Below are 25,889 nucleotides of genomic sequence, written 5' to 3' on the forward strand. Positions count from 1 at the left end.
CTTTCAAAGGGTTGGTGCAGACTCAATGGGCCAAATGCCATCCTTCTGCGCTGTAACGATTCTAAGTCAGTGTAGAATACAGATAGATGGCAAATGAAGTTCAATGCAGAGAAATGTGAGGTGAGGTGATGCATTTTGGTAGGAAGAACAAGAACAGACAATATAAAATAAGGGTACAATTATTATGGATGCAGGAGCAGAGGAATCTTGGGGTATATGTGCAGGACAGGTGGAGAGAGCAGTTAATAAAGCATATAGTATCCCTGGGCTTTATTAATAGGGTCATAGGGTACAAGAGCAAGAGAATTATGCCAAATGTATACAAGACACTAGTTGGACCTCAGCTGGAATTTTGTGTACAGTTCTGGGTGCCACCCCAAAGGAAAGATGTGAATGCTTTGGAGAGAGTGCAGAAGAGGTATACAAGAATGGTTCCAGGGATGAGAAATGTTGATTATGAGGATAGCTTGGAGACTATTATCCTGGGAGAGAAGGCGGCTAAGTGGAGATTTGATAGAAATGTTTAAAATCATAAGGGGGACGGACAAAGTAGATAGGGAGAAACTGTTCCCACTCGTAAAAGGATAAAGAATGAGAGGGGACAGATGTGAAGTGATTTTCAAAAGAAGCAAATGTGATGTGGTAAAAAAGAATTTCACACGACGAGTGGTTTGGGTCTGGAATACACCGCCTGGAAGTGCGGGGGAGGCAAGTAAATTTGAGAGGGTGTCAGATGATTACTTGAATCAAAACAATGTGCAGGTATACGGGGAAGGAAAATGGCACTGAGTCACGATTCTCGTTTGGAGAGGGGGGTGCAGAAATGGCCTCCTCCTGTGCCGTAACAATTCTGTGATTCCGTGAAATACCGTTTGCCCTCAACAAATTGGAGAATAAAAAGGAATTCTAGAGAAATACAAAAAGGCTGACAGTTAACACTTGACACTGCATATTATATAATGTGGCCTTACTCAACCTATTCTTCCCATCTAATAAACTATCTGACCCATATTATTATCACCCAGCATACAAGTCATTCTGTTTGCTTCCTGTCAGAGTATTATCCAGCCAATTCCACAGCAATCCAGACAGAATTTATGGACGCCAATAAAAAGATTTTCAAAAAAAAAAGTTTATGGACACTAGGTCCCAAGGGTATCTATAGCATCATTTTGAACATTCCTCAGATAATCCATGGCTTCAGAGTTCTGATAAAGGAACCTCCCCTGCAGATTTGTCTTGTTAAAAAATACCTGAAGGTATTAGTTGGTGCCAATAGATTATTTTGAGAACACCAAATAGGAGAGGTTCTAACCATTCAATACAAATTTAGGACTTTTAACACAAAAATCTTCCTCACACAGAAATACATGGAATGGACTAATGGATAGAAGAGTGGAAGTGAAAACCTTGGAATTTTTTAAGACCCAATTGGATGCTGAAATGAAGGAACTCTATGATCTTTCTGGATAGATGAATTCAGATGCATGGCTTTTTCGTCCCTCATTATCAAAAGATCTGGTTTCTACTACTCTATCAAACTTTAGTCTGCATTTGTAATATTTTTCAAGCTCAAAGAGACCCTTGTGATTTCGACCAGCATATTGCTAGACGTGGTTTCACTTTTCCTGTGAGGCTTATGATTGATAATAACACCCATCACTGATTCTTGATTTTTGATACTTCTTGTGTGAAATAGTCTTTTGGGATTTGCTGGACTGTATAAGTTACATAAATAGCTTTGACCATTTCTTGGCTTCTGTGTTTACAGCTGAGGGCGCATGCAGTTGACATGAATGGAAACAAGGTGGAAAATCCAATTGACCTTTACATCAATGTTATTGATATGAATGATAACAGACCAGAGTTTGCGAACCATGTGTACAATGGGAGTGTGGAAGAAGGATCAAAACCAGGTAAAAAGAGAAATGATTCATCAACAAAACTACCTATTACATATGACAGCCTTTTGTATGATCAGTGACCGTTGACTCAAAAGCTTTAAACTCCATCTGTAAAGGTTAACACAATAACGTATTATTTTAGACAGCACAGAATAATAGTGTTTATTCTTGGGTTGAGGGTCAAAATAGGGTTACAGGCAAACCCTATAAAAAACCCAGGAATGCTACAAAGGACTCTTAAAGCGCAATCTCCCAAAAGGTTTCTATGTGTGGTCTCAGTCGGGAAACACGGTGCAATTCCCGCCTGGTGAATCGGCGCAATCCAGATCGCAATACACCCATAGTTAGAAATGTTTTTGGAAGGGCAGCATGGTGATGCAGTACTTAGCACTGCTGCCTCACGGCGCCGCGGTTCGATCCCGGCTCCGGGTCACTGTCCGTGTGGAGTTTGCACATTGTCCCCATGCCTGCTTGAGTCTCACCCCCACAACCCAAAGGTGTATCGGGTAGGTGAATTGGCCACACTAAATTGCCCCTTAATTTAAAAAAAAGAATTGGGTACTCTAAACTTATATTTAAAAAAAAGAAATGTTTTCGGAGGTTGGGGCAATGCACCGATCTTCAGACAATCCTACAGAACCTCACCCCATGCCCCCAGTTGCTGGCTACAGGCCACGCCCCTTGGGAGTGCCAGGTAAGCGTTTCCAGTGACGTGGTAATCACATGAGGGGCGGGATTCTCCGCAATCGGCGCGATGTCCACCGACCGGTGCCAAAAACGGCGCGAATGAGTCCGGCATTGCGCCGCCCCAAAGGTGCGGAATTCTCCGCATCTTGAGGGGCCGAGCCCTCACCTTGAGGGGCTAGGCCCGCGCCGGACTGATTTCCGCCCCGCCGGCTGGCGGGAAAGGGCTTTGGCGCCCTGCCAGCTGGCGCGGAAATGACTTTGCCATGCGGCGCATGCGCGGGAGCGTCAGCGGCCGCTCACGGCATCCCCGCGCATGCGCAGTGGAGGGGGTCTCTTCCGCCTCCACCATAGTGGAGACCATGGCGAAGGCGGAAGGAAAAGAGTGCCCCCACGGCACAGGCCCGTCCGCGGGTCGGTGGGCCCCGATCGTGTGCCAGGCCACCGTGGGGGCACCCCCCGGGGCCAGATCGCCCCACGCCCCCCCAGGACCCCGGAGCCCGCCCGCGCCACCTTGTCCCGCCGGTAAGAGAGGTGGTTTGATTCTCGCCGGCGGGACAGGCATTCCAGCAGCAGGACTTCAGCCCATCGTGGGCCGGAGAATCGCCGGGGGTCCCGCCAACCGGCGAGGCACGATTCCCACCCCCGCCGAATATCCGGTGCCGGAGAATTCGGCAACCGGCGGCGGCGGGATTCACGCCAGCCCCTGGCGATTCTCTGACCCTGCGGGGGGTCAGAGAATCCCGCCCCAGGTCTCCATTTGTGGAGACGAGTACAGATTCCCACTGACTTCATGTTGCGCCAACGGGTGGAAGGATCCCAGGAGCCGGGTAAATCCCACTGAACACAGATCCTGCATATGTAAATGTATGCTAACCAGATTACGTCACCAGCCGGGGCAGTGAGAATCTCAAAATGACTTCTCGCAGGCACATATTTGTTGTGGCCCTCTCTCTCGACAAAATGTCTCTGGCTATAATGTGATTTGCGCCTGCGTGAACGAAGCCTGAGAATCGCCCCTTATTTATAAAAACCATTCATATTTACCTATAGGTTTATGTGCATCTCAGTGCTCTACACAAGGGGCGAAATTCTCTGGAAACGGCGCGATGTCCGCCGACTGGCGCCCAAAACGGCGCAAATCAGACAGGCATCGCGCCGCCCCAAAGGTGCGGAATGCTCCGCATCTTTGGGGGTCGAGCCCCAACCTTGGGGGGCTAGGTTGGCGCCGGACGAATTTCCGCCCCACCAGCTGGGGGAAAAGGCCTTTGGTGCCCCGCCAGCTGGCGCGGAAATGACATCTCCGGGTGGCGCATGCGCGGGAGCATCAGCGGCCGCTGACAGTTTCCCGCGCATGCGCAGTGGAGGGAATCTCTTCCGCCTCCGCCATGGTGGAGACCGTGGCGGAGGCGGAAGGGAAATAGTGCCCCCATGGCACAGGCCTGCCCGCGGATCAGTGGGCCCCGATCGCGGGCCAGGCCACCGTGGGGGCACCCCCCGGGGCCAGATCGCCCCCCGCCCCCCCCACATGACCCCGGAGCCCGCCCGCGCCGCCTTTTCCCGCCGGTAAGGTAGGTGGTTTAATTTACGCCGGCGGGACAGGCATTTTAGCGGCGGGACTTCGGCCCATTCGTGCCGGAGAATCGAGCGGGGGTCAGAGAATCTCGCCCAAGGTTGTACTTCTGCTTCCCGCTTCCCACCAGATCACAGTCTCTTAGTCATGTGACATTGCTTCATAGTTACATCAGTATCAGGTGCTCCTGTTGTTAACCCTTCACTCTACAAATAGAATTCAAGGCCACTGTTGACGTACCAAACTTGAGCTCTTTAGCTCAGCATTGGGCGGATAAACATCAGTCAAGAACATAACCACCTGGCAGTTATCGATCAACTTGGAAATAGGCCATTATCTCTTTATTGGATGTGACTGTGTGACATAAAAGACCTTAAGTACTTGAGAGGGACTCAGTTTATACATTCCATGGTACTCTGAAATATAATGGGCAGAATTCTCCCCAGCCCCCGCCAGCGGGTTTGATGGTGGGCATGGGGGGAGAATATGAAAAGAGGGCCATAAATCGGTTTCATTCCAGTGCAAATTTACAGTGGAATCTTCCGCTGATTCCCACCATGGCTAGTCAGGAAACCCGCCATAGCCCGGCATAAACCTCATTTCCATCCTGTTAATGGGATGCAGATGAAGGTCTAACACCCCCCATGCCAGCGTCTCTGCAATGCCAGTGGGAAAACACGCTGGCATGAAGCACGATTGGAACAAGATGGCGGCAGATGTCGGAGCTCACTTAAACAATGTCTACGGCTGCCTCTAGAGTTTGGGATGGAGGCCCACCTCTAACCTGGAACATCACAGCAGTGGGCCGAGGGTGCATTTTCTAGCCTAAGAATGTTCCTAGAGATCCATCTTCATTTTCAGGAGGTCCAGCTTCTTTCTTCAATGGCACCGTGACACGACCGCAGACTACGCCAGGCCTGCCCCACCTCGGAGTATGGCGTATAAGCCTCGGATGCATTATTAATGAGCTTGGGGTTGGAAAATCTGGCGTCTTTTGCTCGCCGGCAACACAGCGGGAATCACTCCACTTTTCCACCCCAACCACAGCACTTTGTCTCAAAATGGAAGAACTCCGCCCATTATTTCTGCTTTATATTGCAAGGAAAAAGTTTTCCAACACATTGTTCATAGACTTTCAAAATTATTTTTCACTTATTTGCATGGAATATCATGTTGTGCTGTTGTATTAAAAAAGGGGCCAGTTCAACCCAGTTGACTGGACAACTGCTTTGTGATGCAGAGTGAGGCCAACAGCATCGGTTCAGTTCCTATACCGGCTGAGGTTATTCATGAAGGCTCCACCTTCTCAAGCTTGCCACTCACCTGAGGTGTGATGATCCTCAGGTTAAATCACCACCAGTCAGTTCTCCTCTTCAAAGGGGAAAGCAGCCTATGGTCATCTGGTACTATGGTGGCTTTAGTTACTTGCTTTTATTTACAATCCAGGAACAAATCATTTGGCTTTCTTCTGACCCGCTTCATCTAAACCGATCAACATATCCTTCTATTGCTTTCTCCCTTATATGCTTATCCAGCTTCCCCTTATTCAATTATTCGACCTCAATTACTCCAGTAGGGATCATCCTGTTAATAATAATCACTTATTGTCACAAGTAGGCTTCAATGAAGTTACTGTGAAATGCCCCCAGTCGCTACATTCCGGTGCCTGTTTGGGGAGGCTGGTACGGGAATTGAACCCGCGCTGCTACCTTGTTCTGCATTACAAGCCAGCTATTTAGCCCAGTGTGCCAAACCAGCCCTGTCTGTCCAAGTTTTTTTCCTTTTAATTTCTGTTATTCTGCTATTTTAATTTTGGTACCTGGACAGTTAATGGAACATGTGCCTTCAAAATGCACTTCACCTTTAATTTTTTTTCAACTCCAGCAGGATGTGCTCTTTCATCCGACCTCAGTGATGACACATCTTGATGGACTTGGCTGTCAGCTGCTAGACTCTTTCAAATTGCCAGGCCTCATCTGTGGATCTTGCTGATTGGTCAGGTTTTTCTCTGTGAGACTGTGTTTCCGGATTTAATTTTGTTTTGAACAGAAGCTGGAAGATCACAGTTTTGATTTCTCTCTCTGACCTGATGGATTCTTTCTGAAGGTCCAAAGTAAAGACCTTTCTCTCTGAACAGCCAGATTGAACGGCAAATAAAATCCAATCCAGCTAGCAGCTTCAGGCAGGGTCAGTTGTTTAAAAACCCTTTTTGAAAACTCATGTGGGGAACTCTGTTTTTCCTCAGTAAAGCTCGGGGAATTTTGGTGAGTCCGGACATTGGGGGTCTCCAAAGGTCTGTGAGACCACTCGAGGTGCCGTTATGCCTGGTCCACGTTTTTTTGGACCAGTACCAAACGGCACCCTGGCGAGGTCTCGCATGCGCAGCTGTTGAGTCCCGGGCATCTAGCAAGAGCGTGGTCCAGCTTACGCCTGATGGAGCAATCAGCCCAGCACAAGCCCAAAGTTCACCCATTTCTCCCGGATCTGCGGCAAGCGCAACGGGGTCGCTGAATCGCGTCCCACAAGTGGAATCATTTTTTCCATGTTTATCTTTATCAAACCCCTTAATAACCACAAAGACCTCTATCAGGTCACTCCTCAGTCTTCTTCCCAAAGCGTTTTGACAATGTGTCTCTTTTTTCAGCAATACTCACGTTCTATAATACCAAGCAACTATTACTCTGCTATTAATTATATGTCAATCAGAACTTCAGTGAATGAAAATCTAATGATTTTTTACTTATTCAAAATATTGATTATTGTGGTATATATTTTCACTTCCTTGACTCTTTCCATGTCTCCATCCAGCTTCCAAGCATGATCTATCAATTCTCAATGCCAGATGTTTCCTTTCAGAGATGCTGGGCGGGATTCTCAGTTGCCTGTCTCCAAAAGCGTGTTCGGCGATCGGGTGGAGAAAGGGCTCCGACGCCATAATCGGGGCCGGCGCTGGTTTGATGCCAATCAGCCATGGTCCGCTGGCTCCAGAACGGTGTCGCTGTGATGCACGGCATGCGCAGTCGCAATGCCTTTGGCGCCTCATCGGCCGGCCCACTCGCGACGCTCTGACCCCGATGGGCCGAGTTCCCGACGGTGCGGGTCACACAAATCATGAACCCGGCGTGGCAGCTGCAGACTGTGTCCAGCGCCGCTACACTCGGGCAGGATCCGTGCCACTGACCGGGGGAGTGGGGGTGGGGGTGGGGGCTCTGCGAGGGCTGTGAGGACTGGTGGGGGGTGGCCAGGGGGTTGGTTGTGGGGTCGCGGATTGCCGGTTGGGTCCATGCATGAGCGGCTCCATGTTGTACGGTGCGACCGCTGCAGGCTGTCAGCCGTGCGCATGTGCGGCCCGGGACCCAACTATTCTCCAGCCGCTTTCGCCGCAGGAGACGGGAGTTCCAGTCTGCGCCAGTGCTGGCCCCTCACCAGAATCAGTGAGGTGTTCACGACGATTTCTTTGACGTAAACCTCCTGCAGATTCTCCATTCGAGCCAGCACTTAGCCACAGAAACGGAGAATCCAGGTCGCTGTCTCGACTTTGTAATGGGAACAAATAACTGGAATGGTGTTAGTTAAGGATTTGACGCAATTTTATGCAGTGATTAAAAAGCGTATGCCATTTGTAGTTTTAGTTTTGTTACAAAGGTTGAGTGAATGATCCATATGAATAAACACTTGCTGCCCACCGCAGGTACAGAAATAAATTGCACTGAAGGACTAATTATAACTTTGATCCAAATCCTAAACAGACCTCATCAAGAGTCATAAATCATGGTATCACATTAGGCGAATCAATGTCTAGATTTGCCAAAAGCAGTCTTCTTTGTTCCTTTTGTTTTATTTAGAGAACAGCTTGTGCAGTTAGAGAAAAGGATAAATTAGCTAATATAAGCAAATGTGTTTTTAATTGTTCGAAACGTACCTTTTGTAGACTGACAGAACACTTACTCCGGTGTTAAAATTGGTAGTGAAACATCGTATTTAAATTAAAGGTATGCAAATGTTGAAATTAAGCAGTCATTTTATTTATCTTAATATGTATTTTATTTTTATTCTCGTGGAATCGATTGTGCTTTGGTTGCATTTAAATGGTAGGCAGCTTTCAAAAGGCAGATAAACCATACCTCATTTTAAAAATTGTATATTTTCTGGTGAAAAATACTTGCATTTATTTAGTCCAATGCACTTGGTGCTTGAGGGGTTTAAAGTAAGTCCCGTGACGGGGGCGGGGACCGGAAGTTTTTCCCGCTGTAGAGGGCAACAGTAAATCACATCATGGCCAGTATTTTCTGCTCCCGATTACATCGGGGGGAGGTTCAGCGACAGGAGCGGTAAATATGAAGCGAAGAGCAAAGTTGTGTTTTACATCGGCATAAACACATGATGCAATTGTCCCTTCCTCTCTGTCAGAGACAGGGTGCATTCACTAACATTCAATGTCTTGAATCTCATTTGAATACAGTACCATGTAACTATCAGGCCCATACACCAGTATCATCCCCCTCCCCCTCCCTTCCATCTAAACATCCATCCACTGCAGCGTGTCGACAGAATGGATTGAAGCCAGACTGGTCTCTGAACTTGGGTACCTGGCAAGCAGATCTCCTAGGGGAGCTCAGGTGAGTGCAGCACTTGGGGAGGGGAGAGGGCATGCTTGGGTAGTGCAGGATGAGAGGGTGTCAGGGGATGATTCAGGATTAATTGATTTAGTCGTTCTGGGGTGGCCTATAAAAATGGCGTCTCAATCCTCATTTTCTAATTTGCTGGTGGGTGGGCGAAACAGAGGCTGCGCCTCCAGCGATATGTTGTGAGATTTTATTTTCCAAGTCCCAGACCATATGACCGAGAAAGCCGCCATTTCCGTTGGCAACTTCAATGCTGCTTTTTCCGCCGGATATCGGCCTTTTGCTCATATCTGGAAAAATCTTGCCCCATATCTTCCATAATTAATTCTGGATCCAGGGGTTTTGCACTGCCTTATGTGGTAGTTTGGCCTTGATGGCGTGGGTCCCGCTGTCATACCTCAGTGCCATATTTAAAAGGCACCCAACATCACTGACCTACCATTGCAGAAAGAAGGCGGGCCTCCTGAAGAAAGAAGATGGGCTGGGCCTCCAGGTACACCCTGAGGCTGGAATGTGGTGTACCTCGATGGCACTGAAGGTGGACGATTCACCTGCAGGTGCTCCCCTCACACACTGATTTAGTGTTCCAAGGTCGAGGGTCGCTGGTGACCTCCATACCGAACTCTGGAGGCAGTCTCAGGCATTCTTCAGATGTGTCCTGACTTCTGCATGCCAAATTGGTCCAGACTTGTCCTGGACTGGCATGTTTTCCCACTGGCATCGTGGAGAAATGGGCATTGGGGAAGATTGTCATTGGGCCTTTGTGGTAAACCACTGTTGCACATGTATTAGTTGATGTAAGGTAGGACCTGTACTACAGGTTCGCCGGTGGTCCCTGCCTGCTGGCTCCGCCCAGTAGGCGGAGTATAAATATGTGTGTCCTCCATTCAGCAGCCATTTCGCCAGCTGCTGTGGGAGGCCACACATCTTAGATCAATAAAGCCTCAGTTGTATCCAACTCTAGTCTTTGTTCAATTGATCGTGCCTCAATTTATTGTTCTAAGACTTTCTAAAAGATGGTCCTCCGAATCAATCCAGATTGCCTGCAGCTGGATCCGCAATCAAGCGATGCCAAAAAAGATTTTAATCACTGGCTAGCTTGCTTCGAGGCGTACATCAACTCAGCGACCACCCCTGTTCCGGAGGCTCAGAAGATACAGATCCTGTACTCAAGGTTGAGCTCCAACGAGTTTCCGCTGATCCAGGATGCCCCGAACTACGCCGACATCATGGCGCTTCTCAAAGAAAACTACGCACAGAAAACGAACACGCTCTTCGCCAGGCACGTGCTCGCCACTCACTCTCAACTGCCTGGTGAGTCCATAGAAGACTTCTGGCGGGCCCTAATCCCACTCGTCCGGGACTGTGACTGTCAGGCCGTTACGGCCACCGAACATTCCAATCTTCTTATGTGGGACGCGTTTGTAACAGGGACTGGGTCGGACCTCATACGCCAAAGACTGTTAGAAGGGGCCACGCTCGACCTAGCTGAAACAAAGAAGCTAGCGCTCTCCATGACGGTTGCCTCACGTAACATTCAGGCCTACCCCACCAGCCGCGCGTCCCACTCCTCCTAACCCTCGTGGACCCCACAGACGGCCGCCCAAGGCGGGGGCCTTACCCAGCCAGTACACCTGCATCACACGCCAGCCCGCGCACCCCGGGGGTCCCCTATGTTACTTCTGCGGCCAGCAGAAGCACCCTCGCCAACACTGCCCGGACCGTGCTGCCCTTTGCAAGACTTGTGGCAAAAAGGGACACTTCGCCGCGGTGTGCCAAGCCCGTGCAGTTGCCGCTATCGCCCCCACACCCCTAGCCTACATACAATGGGCGCCGCCATCTTCACCTCCCGGGGCCACGCGCGGCCAGTGGGCGCCGCCATCTTCTCCCCCTCAGTCCACGTGCGGTCCATGGGCACCGCCATCTTGTAGCACCCCCGCAACGTGCGGCCCATGGGCGCCGCCATTTTGACCCCGCAGGATCTTCAGGTGCTGCCATCCTGTCTCCCCCACGGGACATGGACACCGACAGCATTCCAGGACCTGAGCCCCCCAGGCTCCCCATCATCCGATGTCAGCGACGACCGACCACGACTCGCCTCAGTGACGATCGACCAGTCTCGGCCGCACAACCCTGCCACCGCATCGACCAGTGTGAAAATCAACGGCCACGTGACCTCTTGCCTGCTGGACTCCGGGAGCACCGAAAGCTTCATACACCCGGATACGGTAAGGTGCTGCTCCCTCGTGGTACACCCCGCCAACCAAAGATTTTCCCTGGCCTCCGGATCCCATTCTGTCGGGATCCGGAGGTTCTGCACGGTCGCACTCACGGTCTAGGGCGTAGAACTCAGCGGCTTCCGCCTCTACATCCTCCCTAACCTCTGCGCAGCCCTACTACTCGGCCTGGACATCCAGTGTAACCTCCAGAGCCTAACCCTCAAATTCAGCGGGCCCCTACCACCCCTCACTGTGTGCGGCCTCGCGCCCTAAAGATCGACCCGCCTTCCCTCTTCGCCAATCTAACCCTGGATTGCAAACCCGTCGCCACCAGGTGCAGACGGTACAGCACCCAGGACCAAGGTCCAGCGGCTGCTTTGGGAGGGTATTATCGAGGCCAGCAACAGCCCCTGGAGAGCCCAAGTGGTAGTCATTAGAACTTTTTTTTAAAAATATGTTTATTAAGAATTTTTAAACAAAATTTTCAACCGTACAAACAAACCCCCCCCCGCCCCCCCCATAACAAAAAAAAGAAAGAAAGCTCGCATAGCAAGACATGAACATGGCAAGTCAACATGATACAGAACTTTGTACATTGGATTCCTCCCTTCCATGTCAGTTTTCCGGATCATTCATGTGTTTTCTTGCTCAAATGCCCCCCAGAAAGGCCCCCCTTCCCCCTCCCCCCTCCCCCCCCCCTACAAGAAAGATGTCCCCCTCTCCCCCCCCCTCCCTCCTCCCCCCCTGGGTTGCTGCTGCTGTCCGACCTTCCTCTAACGCCCCGCGAGATAGTCTAGGAATGGTTGCCACTGCCTGTAGAACCCTTGCGCAGACCCCCTCAAGGCAAACTTTATCCTCTCCAATTTGATAAATCCTGCCATATCATTTATCCAGGCCTCCACGCTGGGGGGCTTCACCTCTTTCCACATTAACAAGATCCTACGCCAGGCTACTAGGGATGCAAAAGCCAGAATGCCGGCCTCTTTCGCCTCCTGCACTCCCGGCTCGTCCACTACTCCAAATAGTGCTAGCCCCCAGCTTTGCTTGACCCGGACTTTCACTACCTTAGATACAGTTCCCGCAACTCCCCTCCAGAACCCCTCCAGTGCCGGGCATGACCAAAACATATGGACATAGTTTGCCGGACTTCCTGAGCACCTCGCACATCTGTCCTCCACCCCAAAGAATCATATGCGCTCTGTGAACTACCTTAAACTGTATCAGGCTAAGCCTGGGACACAAGGAAGAGGAATTAACCCTACTTAGGGCATCAGCCTACAGCCCCTCCTCAATCTCCTCCCCTAGCTCCTCTTCCCATTTACCTTTTAACTCCTCTACCAAAGCCTCCCCCTCTTCTTTCATCTTCTGGTATATCGCCGACACCTTGCCCTCCCCGGCCCATACGCCTGAAATCACCCTGTCTTGAATCCCCTGTGCCGGGAGCAGCGGGAATACCCTCACCTGCCACCTCACAAATGCCCTCACTTGCATGTACCTGAAGGCATTTCCCGGGGGTAGTCCAAATTTCTCCTCGAGCGCCCCTAAGCTTGCAAACGTCCCATCGATGAACAGGTCCCCCATTCTTCTAATGCCTGCCCGATGCCAGCTCTGAAACCCCCCGTCCATCCTCCTGGGACAAACCGATGGTTATCCCTGATCGGGGACCTCACCGAAGCTCCCATCGCTCCCCTGTGTCGTCTCCACTGCCCCCAGATCTTTAGCGTTGCCGCCACCACCGGGCTCGTGGTGTACCTTGTCGGCGAGAGCGGCAGCGGTGCCGTCACCAGCGCCCCCAGGCTCGTTCCTTTGCTGGAGGCCATCTCCAACCTCTTCCACGCCGCCCCCTCTCCCTCCATCACCCACTTACGGATCATCGCCATGTTGGCTGCCCAGTAGTAACCACCCAAATTCGGCAACGCCAACCCTCCTCTATCTCTGCTACGCTCCAGGAAACCCTCCTTACCCTCGGGGGCTTGCTTGCCCACACAAATCCCATAATGCTCCTGCTTACCCTCTTAAAGAAGGCCTTGGTAATCACAATTGGGAGGCATTGGAATACAAAAGAAACCTCGGGAGGACCACCATTTTAATCGACTGTACTCTGCCCGCCAGCGAGAGTGGCAACATGTCCCACCTTTTAAAATCCTCCTCCATCTGTTCCACCAGCCGCGTCAAATTAAGTTTGTGCAGTGCCCCCTGTGGTGTTGGGTGCTCTGGTGCACAGATGAGCCAACACAGTTGTATGTGGTACAACTCTATTTTATTATAACTCTTATAATACAGTTCGTTCTGGATACTCTGCACATGCTGTCTCCCTGAGTGTGTTTGGTAACAGATGTGTCCTGGTTCTCCTCTGCAGCTAATACTGACCACCGGGGGTCGTGTCTGTGCTTTTATATCTTTCTGTCATTGGTTGTGGTGTTGTGTGTTCTGATTTGTCTGTTGGTGTGTCTATCATGATGTGTGTGTTTGAATATCATGACATCCCCCCTTTTTACAAAGATATGTGCCTACGTGGTTATAAATATAATTGTGTCGTGAGTGCATCGAAGAGTGTGTGTGTGTGTTATGTACAGCGTGTGTATATGACGTAACTATTTACATGGGGCGATGTCGGGTGCGTCACACTAACAAGGTTGTACCATAACAAAACTTGGATGCGAGAGAAAAAAAAAAAACTTGAACATTGGTCTGGTCAGACGATATCTGGAACAATAAACAACAACAGGTTATAATACAGAAGTGTTTGACTTTTTGAACGTATGAACAGCGTTATAAGTCCAGTCTAATGGGTGACCGCCTCAAGAATGGGCTGGTCCTCAAGCCGGTTCAGCTGTGGAGATTTGGGGTCACACTGGTTCACCTTGGACTGTTGGAGGTGATGCTGTTGCCGAAGTCTCTACTTTACCATTTGTTGTACTTCGTGCAGTGCTTGGTTTTTTTCATTCGTGCAAATATAACATTCAACATCTTTGTTAGTGGTGCCTTGGCTGTGGTTTGGTTCTGGTGGCGATGGAAGGGGCATGATCCGTGGCATCTCCACAAAGTCATCCTTGGGAACCAGTGGAGGATCCGGCGTGTGCGTACGGTTCAGTTGCGAGTGTGGAAGGCGGCGCAAAGCTCGCTGATTGCGCCTACGCACCAATCCATCCGCCCTGCATGCCAGGAACAAGGTGGAGTCTTTTTCTTTTTATGTTTGTGGTGGACGGCATCTTGTAGCCGATGGGTCGTTGCCATCGAAGTAGCACCATCACTAATATCATGCAAGGCGATGACTGTGCCAGATGTGGAAGTTGGCCGAGACCGTGTACGCTGGTTCCGGCCACCTGCTGTGCCGGAAGGGCGACTCCGCAGAGAAACGTCGAAGCATGTCGCCTTGGAGAGAGAATTGTTGCTCGCATCAACGTCTGGCGATGGCGCGAATTGGTGTGTCCATCTTGGACCGCCGGTGCTGGTTGCCACTGCCGACCCAGTGGGACTGCCACGCGATCCATTCCCTGTCGCCGTGGCATCCGCCGTCACCCTGAGCGTGCCATCACCGAGGCCGCGACACCGCCCGTCCGGAGCAAGGTCTGGCGTGCGCGAATCAGAGTCGGCGCTTGGCTGCTCCCCATCTGGAGTCCGGTCTGCCTTCCGTCGATGCCCCCCGTCCGGAGTCCCAACAGGTTCACTGGAGGCAGCCGAGATTCCCTGAAGCTGCACTTCTGGAGTCGGAACATGCAGGAATGCACCAACCAGTGGAGAGGGTCGAGCCATCGAGGGTGGAAGCGGTGCGCTGCCACCGCAGTCGTCAGTGGTCCCACCGTGATCGTCGAGTGCCTCGGTACGCACTAGGCGAGGTCTGTCACCTTGCACCTTTTGCATGGGAAGTGGGATGCTGTCGTCACTCGTCTCACATCCCGTGGATAGATCCTCATTAGCAGCTTGCTGTTCACTAGGGTTGGGTAAATTGTCAGAGTTTTCATCTGGTGGTGCACACCATGTCGGTGGACTGTCATTGTCTTGCCGTTGTCCTTCATTTGGGCTTTTCTTCTTTGGAATTTTAAATCTTCCCCCAGACATTGCAGAACCTTGTTTATTACCCCCAAATTCTCCCATAGGTATGGTCTCGAATATAGGATCCAATGTTTCTATCGACATTGTACTATTTTCCAAAGAACATTCCGTTTCACTTTTCTTCTCAGGTGCCTCATATGTATCTTTGTCTAATGTACATGCCTTCATGGTCTCTGGGTCTGATTTTGCTGGGACTGGCATGGTCACAGTCTCTCTTTTACTGTTCTCAATTGCCCACATTATACTCCCCATACATAACTGCTTAATCACTGGGGTTAGTGTGGTACAATGGATAATCGGGTCGACCTTATCTGCATCTTCACCATTAGTGGAAAGCACACTTGGTTCACTTGAAACTGCTGTGGGTTTTAAATTCGTTATCTGGCTACTCGATGTCGGTGTCCTCAGGATTCTTGCTCCAATGTTCTGCTCAATAATCAGTGGAGCGTGTATAGGTTCAATGCAATTAATGTTCCCCATAAGGTTTGAAGAGTCATTACTGACTAACTGCTGGTCTCCGAAGTTGGGATTTTGCGGTGTTGTGTTGAAGGGAGACATTTGTCCCTGCTGTAGATATGATTCAGGTTGTGTTATTTCCATTACCTGAGGATCAATGTCTTGTCCATTTTTTCGATCCGTACTAAAACACTGGCAATTCTCAGTCTGCTCCTTGCAAGTTAAACATTCAATTAATTTCGTTAGCAAATCCTCAGCATCCTTCTGTGGCCGTGCAGCATTATTAATCTCTGTTCGGCTATAATGATCCTGAAGGTCAGCGCATAAACCTTTTTTCTTCGGGCTTGGACGAGGCGATTCCTTTGGCTTGTCTTCAGTTGGGCTTGAACAGTCTTCAGCGCTGTGCCCTTCATTGTAGCATGAGAGACCGTCATGTTCATGCTGCTGTGTAGTGGAGCATGGTAGGCTGTTATAGCCTTCTTGCTGTTCACGTGAGCATGGCAGACTTGCATCGTCTGCCGCTGGTTGGTCAGGAGAGGTTGCTAGACCCTCATGGTCTTGTTCCTGCAAGGACTGCGCTCTGGAGTCTTGCGTTCCTTCCATCGTGGAGTCCGTCCACGAGCTCTCTGTGGAGGCTTGTGACACTGGAGTCACTTCTTGTTCGTGCAAGGACTGCGCTCTGGAGTCTTGCGTTGCTTCTATCGTGGAGGCTGTCCACGAGCTCTCTGTGGAGGCTTGTGACACTGGAGTCACTTCTTGTTCGTGCAAGGACTGCGCTCTGGAGTCTTGCGTTGCTTCTATCGTGGAGGCTGTCCACGAGCTCTCTGTGGAGGCTTGTGACACTGGAGTCACTTCTTGTTCGTGCAAGGACTGCGCTCTGGAGTCTTGCGTTGCCTCTATCGTGGAGGCTGTCCACGAGCTCTCTGTGGAGGCTTGTGACACTGGAGTCACTTCTTGTCCGTGCAAGGACTGCGCTCTGGAGTCTTGCATTTCTGCAATTGTGGAGTCTGTCCACGAGCTTGCTGTGGAAGCTTGTGACACTGGAGTCACTTCTGGTTCATGCGAGGACTGCACTCTGGAGTCTTGCATGTCTTCTTTCATAGAGTCGGGAACGTTGAGCGGGACGTGGACCATGCTCTGTGTGGCAGCAGGGCACTCTCCGTGTGCTTGCACCGCTCCCTGTCTGTTAATGTCAGGCTGCAGCATCATCCGGTACTGATAAGTTGGAACGTCATATCTGCTGGATTGAAGATCCTCAAATCCGAAAAATGAATCCGCATCTGCGTCGGATTCAATGTGGGGGCCGCCAATGTGCAACACGAAAGGTTCGTCCGAGTCATAGTCATATAGGACCACGGAGCTATCATTGGGCTCGCGAGGTCCGGAAACACTGTAAAGATCGTCATCGAAGTATTCAAGGTCGGAATCATCGGCTTGTGCATAGGTAACTGCTTGTCGGAGGGTTCTTCGGAGGTCAAATTCATCTCCTGGGTCAATTTGCGGCACTGTGCTGTCATTCCAGGTGAGGGAAGGTTGTTTTACAGCTTTAACAGATTTTTGTTTTTTTGATTTGGGACGTTTCCCTTTTAAATTGGATTTGGGACATTTCCCTTTTAAATTGGTGCAGTCTGGGGCCTCTGACATCCTGACGCTCGGTATGTAGCACGTAGGAAGCGACTGCGCATGCTCAGATCGCTGTTCCTTTACCGATGGCCGTTTTCTTGACTGCGCATGCGCAGCATCTCGCGCATGCGCAAACGAAACTTCCGGTTCTGCGCACTGCTCGCGCAACTGTGCTAGCGTTATACCTTTAGCAAGATGGCCACCGACCTCGACCCAGCCTTCTCTCAGGCCCGGGATTTTGGCTTCTGGGAATTCGGGCTCCGGGATCCCAGCCACGAGGTGAGTACTGCAGCTTTTCTTACCTTTATTTGCCGATTGGATTGCGTTTTCTTCACAGTACTTGGAGAATTTGTCCAGGACTGCCTGGTAATCGTACCTTTGCTGCCTCCTGAAGAACCTGAACCTTGTGAATATTTCTCTTGCCCTTGCACCGGCGATGGTGAGGAGAAATTCAATTTTTTCCCTATCATCCAGGTCTTGGAGTTCAGCTGCCACCAGGAACAATTCGAACATTTGCCGGAATCGCCGCCAGTTTTCGCGGAGATCGCCGTAGCACTGGAGCGGCTGCGGAACCGGGAGCTCTATCATTTTGCCTGGGCACTGCTGGTTGTCTGTGTACACTGAGGTATGCCGGCAGGTATCGATCCACTCCTGTACCATGTGGTGTTGGGTGCTCTGGTGCACAGATGAGCCAACACAGTTGTATGTGGTACAACTCTATTTTATTATAACTCTTATAATACAGTTCGTTCTGGATACTCTGCACGTGCTGTCTCCCTGAGTGTGTTTGGTAACAGATGTGTCCTGGTTCTCCTCTGCAGCTAATACTGACCACCGGGGGTCGTGTCTGTGCTTTTATATCTTTCTGTCATTGGTTGTGGTGTTGTGTGTTCTGATTTGTCTGTTGGTGTGTCTATCATGATGTGTGTGTTTGAATATCATGACACCCCCCAGCTCCCAGCTACCTGAATCCCCAAGTATCGGAAGCTCCTTTCCACCCTCCTCAACGGTCGGTCGTCTATCCCTCTTCCCTGATCCCCCGGATGCACCACAAAGAGCTCACTCTTTCCCACATTGAGCTTATAGCCCGAGAATTCTCCAAACTCCCTTAGGATCTGCATGACCTCAACCATCCCCTCCACTGGATCCGCCACATATAGCAACAGGTCGTCTGCGTACAGCGACACTCGATGTTCCTCTCCCCCTCGGACCACCCCCTTCCATTTCCCCGACTCCCTTAACGCCATGGCCAAAGGTTCAATTGCTAATGCAAACAGCAGAGGGGACAGGGGGCACCCCTGCCTCGTCCCTCGATACAGCCGGAAATGCTCCGACCTCCGCCGGTTCGTGACCACACTCGCCACCGGGGCTTTATACAGGAGCTTAACCCAACTAATAAACCCTCCCCCGAACCCAAACCTCCTCAACACTTCCCAGAGATACTCCCACTCTACCCGATCAAAGGCCTTCTCCGCGTCCATGGCTGTCATTATCTCCGCTTCTCCCTCCACCGATGGCATCATTATCACATTTAGGAGCCTTCGCACTTTAGTATTTAACTGCCTACCCTTTACGAATCCCGTCTGGTCCTCGTGAATCACCCCCGGGACACAGTCCTCAATCCTCGTAGCCAACATTTTTGCCAGCAACTTAGCATCTACGTTGAGGAGCGAGATCGGTCTATACGACCCGCTTTGCAGTGGGTCCTTATCCCGCTTCAAGATCAAAGAGATCGTCGCCTCCGACATTGTCGGGGGCAGGTTCCCCCCCTCCCTTGCTTCATTAAAGGTCCTTACCAGCAATGGGGCTAACAGGTCTACATACTTCCTATAAAACTCCACCGGGAACCCATCCGGCCCCAGGGCCTTCCCTGCCTGCATGCTCCCCAGTCCTTTAACCAGCTCCTCCTCCCCAATTGGCGCCCCAAACCAGCCACCACCTGCTCCTCCACCTTCGGGAACCTCAGTTGGTCCAAGAATCGTCGCATCCCCTCTTTTCCCCCTGGGGGCTGGGACCTATACAGCTCCTCATAAAAGGCCTTGAATGCCTCATTCACTTTCACCGCACTCCGCACCGTAGTTCCCCTGCCATCCTTGACTCCACCTATTTCCCTCGCTGCCATCCTCTTATGGAGCTGATGTGCCAGCATCCGACTTGCCTTCTCCCCATATTCATATATCGCCCCTTGTGCCTTCCTCCACTGTGCCTCTGCCTTCCCTGTGGTCAACAGGTCGAACTCCGTCTGGAGACTTCGTCTCTCCCTGAGTAGTCCCCCATCAGGAGCCTCTGCATATCTCCTGTCCACCCTTAAAATCTCCCCCACTAACCTCTCCCTTTCCCTGCCCTCTCTCTTCACCCTATGAGCCCTGATGGAGATTAACTCTCCCCTGACCACCGCCTTCAGCACCTCCCATACTACTCCCACCTGCACCTCCCCGTTGTCGTTGGCCTCCAGATACCTTTCGATGCACCCCCGCACCCTCCCGCACACTTCCTCATCTGCCAGCAGTCCCACATCCAACTGCCACAACGGGCGTTGGTCCCTCTCCTCCCCAGCTCTAGCTCCACCCAATGCGGGGCGTGGTCTGAAATGGCTATGGCCGAATACTCCGTTCCCTCCACTTTCGGGATCAATGCCCTGCCCAGAACAAAAAAATCTATCCGGGAGTAGGCCTTATGTACATGGGAGAAAAAAGAAAATTCTCTGGCCAAAGGCCTGGCAAATCTCCACGGATCTACTCCCCCCGTCTGATCCATAAACCCCCTGAGTACCTTGGCCGCAGCCGGCCTCTTCCCCGTCCTAGATCTGGAACGATCTAATGCTGGGTCCAACACCGTGTTAAAATCCCCACCCATTATCAAGCTCCCTACCTCCAAGTCTGGAATACGCCCCAACATCCATTTCATGAATCCAACACGTCCCAGTTCGGGGCGTATACATTTACCAGTACCACCTCCGTCCCCTGCAACCTACCGCTCACGATCATGTATCGACCTCCATTGTCCGCCACTATGTTCTTGGCCTCAAACGACACCCACTTCCCCACCAGTATTGCCACCCCTCTATTCTTCGCATCCAGCCCCGAATGGAACACCTGTCCTACCCATCCCTTCCTTAACCTGACCTGATCTGCCACCTTCAGATGTGTCTCCTGAAGCATGACCACGTTTGCCTTCAGTCCCTTTAGGTGCGCGAACACTCGGGCACTCTTGACCGGTCCATTTAGGCCTCTCACATTCCACGTGATCAGCTGGATTGGGGGGCTACCCCCCCCTCCCCCGCTGACTAACCAGCTCCTATCTTAGGCCAGTCCCGTGCCCGCGCCTCCCGCACCCTCCAGTCCCCCAGACGGGGACCCCCCACCCCGGCCACCTCTTCCTTTCTCCGTTCCCCCTCGGCCAGTGCAGCAGCAACCCTATTGTCCCCACCTCTCCCCCCTTCCCTCCCCGCTAGATCCGCATCTAGCTCTTTTGCAACCCCCATACTACTTCCGTAAGTCAGCTGACTTCTGCTGACCCCGGCTTCCCCCGCCTTCCCGTTGATCTCCCCCGTGTGGGAGTCTCTCCTCCTCCTTGCCTTCCTCCATCCCCCCCCACCTAGTGCGGGAAAAAGCCCGTGCTATCCTCAGCCAGCCCCGCCCCCTGTGGCGCAGCTCCTGTTGCGGTCATTATCCCAATTCCCCCATCCCCGAGTCTCACCTCCCTCCAGCACCGACGCCCACATTCCCCACTATCTCGTCAACAGAAAAAAAAAGGAATTTTAACCAGAACTCTACCCACATCCCCATCCATCATCCCACCCATGAAGCATTCTTTACCCATATTTACAATCCCGTTTAAAGCCAATATCCCCCCCCCCCCCCCCCCACAACCACAGCCCCTCAGTTCGAGTCCAATTTTTCCGTTTGGATAAAGGTCCAAGCCTCTTCTGGTGTTTCAAAATAATGGTGTCGGTCCTGATAAGTGACCCACAATCTGGCGCAGGCTGCAGCATGCCAAACCTGACTCTTTTTTTGTGCAGCACCACCTTGGCCCGGTTGAAGCCAGCTCTCCTCTTTGCCACCTCCGCGCTCCAATCCTGGTAGACTCGGATCACCGCATTCTCCCATCTACTGCTCCGCACCTTCTTGGCCCATCTCAAAACACTTTCTTTGTCTGCAAAGCGATGGAACCTTGCCACTATCGCCCTTGGCGGCTCATCAGCCTTGGGTCTCCTCGCCAGGACCCGGTGAGCCCCTTCCAGCTCCAGGGGGCTCAGAGAGGCCTCCACACCCATCAGCGAATGGAGCATCGTACTCACATACGCCCCGGCATCAGCTCCCTCCACTCCTTCGGGGAGACCCAGAATCCGGAGATTCTTCCTCCTCGACCTGTTCTCCAGGACCTCGAGTCTCTCGGCCCACCTCCTGTGCATCGCCTCGTGCGCCTCCATCTTTACCACCAGGATCTCGTCCTCATTCCCATTCGTTTTATCCCGCACCTCGCGGAGCTCCACCGCCTGGGCCTTCTGGGTCTCCTTCAGCCCCTCGATCGCCAACAGCATTGGAGCCAGCACCTCCTTTTTAAGCTCCTCCACACATCGCTTGAGGAACTCCTGCTGGTCCGGCCCCCATGCTGTTTGATCTCCGCCCTCCGCCATCTTGTTTTTTCCCTCTCGTTTTTGCCGCTGCTCCATAGCCTCTTTCTCCGACGCTCCACCGCTAATCTCCGCCATACAACGTAAGGGGGGACCTTACTTCACCTTCCCACACGGGATTTAATCGAAAAATTTCCGTTGGGGCTCCTCTGGAGAGCCCAAAAGTCCGTTACAGCGGGAGCTGCTGAAACGTGTGGCTTAGCTCCGCATCGCCACAACCGGAAGTCGGTAGTCGTTAAAACTGGGGAGAAACAGAGAATGGTCGTGGACTACAGCCAGACCATCAATCGGTACACGCAACACGCCACGTAACCCCTCCCACGCATATCTGATATGGTCAGTCAGATTGCACAGTACCGGGTCTTCTCAACGGTAGACCTCAAATCCGCCTACCACCAGCTCCCCATTTGTAAATCAGACCGTCCATACACCGCTTTCGAGGCAGACGGTCGTCTCTATCACTTCCTCAGGGTTCCCTTCGGCGTCACTAACGGGGTCTCAGGTTTTCAAAGGGAGAAGGACCGAATGGCCGACCTGTACGGTTTGCGGGCCACCTTCCCGTACCTAGACAACGTCACCATCTGCGGCCATGACCAGCAGGACCACGATGCCAACCTTGCCAAATTTCTCCACACCGCCACTCTCCTCAACCTCACCTACAACAAGGAGAAGTGCGTGTTTAGCATGACCCGCTTAGCCACACTCGGCTATGTGGTCCAGAACGGAGTTCTGGGGCCCGATCCCGACCGCATGCGCCCCCTCATGGAGCTTCTTCTCCCCCACTGCCCCAAGGCCCTCAAACGCTGCCTGGGGTTCTTCTCGTACTACGCCCAGTGGGTCCCAAACTATGCGGACAAGGCCCGCCCACTCATTCAGTCCACACATTTTCCCCTGATGGCCGAGGCACAGCAGGCCTTCGCCCGTATCAGAGCCGATATCACCAAGGCCGGGATGCACGCAGTAGACGAGACACTGCTCTTTCAAGTAGAGAGCGACGCATCGGACATCGCCCTAGCCGCCACCCTCAATCAGGCAGGCAGACCCGTGGCATTCTTTTCCCGCACTCTTCATGCCTCAGAAATTCGGCACTCATCCGTCGAAAAAGAGGCCCAAGCTATCATTGAAGCTGTGCGGCATTGGAGGCATTACCTGGCCGGCAGGAGATTCACTCTCCTCACTGACCAACGGTCGGTAGCCTTCATGTTCAATAACACACAGCGGGGCAAGATCAAAAACGATAAAATCTTGCGGTGGAGGATCGAGCTCTCCACCTATAATTACGAGATTTTGTATCGCCCCTGCAAACTCCACGAGCCCCCAGACGCCCTATCCCGAGGTACATGTGCCAGCGCACAAGTAGACCGACTCCGGGCCCTGCATGACAGCCTTTGTCACCCTGGAGTCACACGGTTGTACCATTTCATAAAGGCCCGCAACCTGCTCTACTCCGTCGAGGAGGTGCGGACAATCACCAGGGACTGCCAGGTCTGTGTGGAGTGCAAGCCACATTTCTACCGGCTGGACCATGCGCGCCTGGTGAAGGCCTCCCGCCCCATTGAACGCCTCAGCGTGGATTTCAAAGGGCCCATCCGCTCCACCGACCGAAACACGTATATTCTCAGTGTGGTCGATGAGTACTCCAGGTTCCCCTTCGCCATCCCATGTCCCGACATGATGTCTGCCACTGTCATCAAAGCCCTGAACACTATCTTCACTCTGTTCGGTTTCCCCGCCTAGATCCACAGTGACAGGGGATCCTCATTCATGAGCGATGAGCTGCGTCAGTTCCTGCTCAGCAGGGGTATCGCCTCCAGAAGACGACCAGCTATAACCCCCGGGGAAACGGGCAGGTAGAGAGGGAGAATGGAACGGTATGGAGGGCCGTCCAACTGGCCCTACGGTCCAGGAACCTCCCAGCCTCTCGCTGGCAGGAGGTCCTCCCTGATGCACTCCACTCCATTTGGTCACTGCTGTGCACCGGCACCAACAACACACCCCACGAACATCTTTTTGCCTTCCCCAGGAAGTCCCCATCCGGGGTGCCGCTCCTGACTTGGCTCGCTGCTCCAGGACCAGTCCTGGTCCGTAGGCACGTTCGCCTCCACAAGGCAGACCCGTTGGTGGAAAGGGTGCAATTGCTCCATGCCAACCCCCAGTATGCCTACGTCGCCTACCCCGACGGCCGCCAACATACTGTCTCCCTCAGGGACCTGGCACCAGCAGGTTCCACACACACACACACCTCTCCGGCCCGGCATCACCCTCCCCTCCCCCGGCGCTCCCAGCATTAACCCCACCAGGACCATCCATCCTTCCCCTGCCCACGCCCGAGGATGGAGAGGATTTCGGCACGCTCCCGGAGTCACCGAACATCAGGCCAGCATCGACATCGCCGCCACTGCTACGTCGCTCCCAGCGGAACATCTAGGCACCAGACCGGTTAAATCTCTAACTGGCACCGGACTTCAAAAGACATTTTTGTTTCTGATCAAATACTGTAAATATAAATTCATTGCTGTATATAGTTCTCCACCACCCCTGCCGGACTCAATTTTAACAGGGACTGAATGTGGTAAACCACTGTTGCACCTGTATTAGGTGATGTAAGGTAGGACCTGTAATACAGGTTCGCCGGTAGTCCCTACCTGCTGGCACCGCCCAGTAGGCGGAGTATAAATATGCGTGTCCTCCATTCAGCAGCCATTTCGCCAGCTGCTGTGGAAGGCCACACATCTTAGCACAATAAATCCTCAGTTGTATCCAACTCTAGTCTTTGTTCAATTGATCGTGCCTCAGCCTTCATTTGCAAACCATTAGCCAGATGCAAATCGGTTTCACGCCGGCCTCCGATGGGATTCCCAATCCACCATGGAGGGCAGCATCGGAAGATCCCGCTGTACTTTCACATCGGTGTGAAGCCGATTAATGGGCCACCTGACGATTTCTGCCCCCGCTCCACACCCACCATTGATCCCGCTGGTGGACGCATGGGAGAATTTCGCCCTACAAGTCTAGTTTTCCATCAACATGACGTCACAGATACAAATAGCATTAATTTGGTATGTTTTGCCATGGTATCACCATAGCAGTATGCAGAGTCTCAAACCCATGGAGAAGTAGATGCTGTAAAATGAACTGCATTGTTGTGCAAATTATTATTTTGAAGATGACTTGCGTTCTGCTCTATTTTGGAATATTTCCTGCTAAGTGATGTGAATTATCTCTTCCCTTGCGGAGAACAACCTGACTTTGGCGGGGGGAAAAAGACACCATGACACAGACTTCTGGGATATGTGTTCCAGTTGTGGGTTATTTCTTACTTGAGCCATTACTACGATTTTCTTTTAAATATTCATGTACGATTAGTTACAAACAAAAAGGACTCCCTTTGGCCTTAACTGTTGAGAAATCAGGAAGGGGATGAGTGAACACTTTCATTTTGTACAGATTAATTGGTGCTCCCTAAAGCTATAAGTGCAGAACACATTGTTATCCAAGATGAATGTGAAAGGCCACTCAGAGGCAAGCTTGGAATTCTCTACAATTCCAATCACTTATTTTCCCTCCTATTTTCACCACCATTGTAACATCTTCTTTTCTGATCTGTCCTTATTTGATGTAATTAATCTCATTTGCCAAACTGATACAAAGCCATATTCTCCGACTCTATTCTTCTTTCTTGTTTCTGTGGATGGGCCTCTTCTCAAAGGTAAAGCAAACAGGTTTGAAGCCTTGTGACAATTGCGACAAGCGATTGCCGTGTGGCAATCTTCACACAACCAGATCAAACTCTTTCTCTGATTTATTTTCGGTGTTTTGGTTTAAATAACAGTCTCATAGAAGCAAAGTGAGCCCAGAACCTTCTGAAAAATCAACAGCTGAATTTAGCAAACACTAGGTAATGGTCCTTTAGGCTGGTAAACCCTGAAGAAAGAGGTCAGTTTACATTTTGGCGAATCACTAAGGCCTGTCATGTATCTATTTGGCTGTGCGTCATGCTGTCACATTGGAGCACTGATCTCATATTGAGTGATATATGATTTAACAGCCAGTAGAGTCACTCATCTTCAAGAGAACATTTTTAGGCTTTGACACTTAGCTGATAATGTACAT

At 51.5% G+C, this 25,889-nt stretch overlaps 1 protein-coding gene across 3 annotated transcripts in view; it reads left to right on the forward strand.

The window, feature by feature from the left end:
- Nucleotides 1–25,889, forward strand: part of LOC140428374 (cadherin-4-like) — a 1,038,564-nt gene that overhangs the window by 775,126 nt on the left and 237,549 nt on the right. For all 3 annotated transcript variants that reach the window (XM_072514764.1, XM_072514766.1, XM_072514765.1), the window contains one exon: nt 1,772–1,916. In XM_072514764.1, coding sequence (XP_072370865.1) covers nt 1,772–1,916 — 145 coding nt within the window. The remainder of the gene's footprint in view (nt 1–1,771; nt 1,917–25,889) is intronic.

This window comes from Scyliorhinus torazame, chromosome 8, assembly GCF_047496885.1.
Source record: "Scyliorhinus torazame isolate Kashiwa2021f chromosome 8, sScyTor2.1, whole genome shotgun sequence".
Lineage (NCBI taxonomy): Eukaryota > Metazoa > Chordata > Chondrichthyes > Carcharhiniformes > Scyliorhinidae > Scyliorhinus > Scyliorhinus torazame.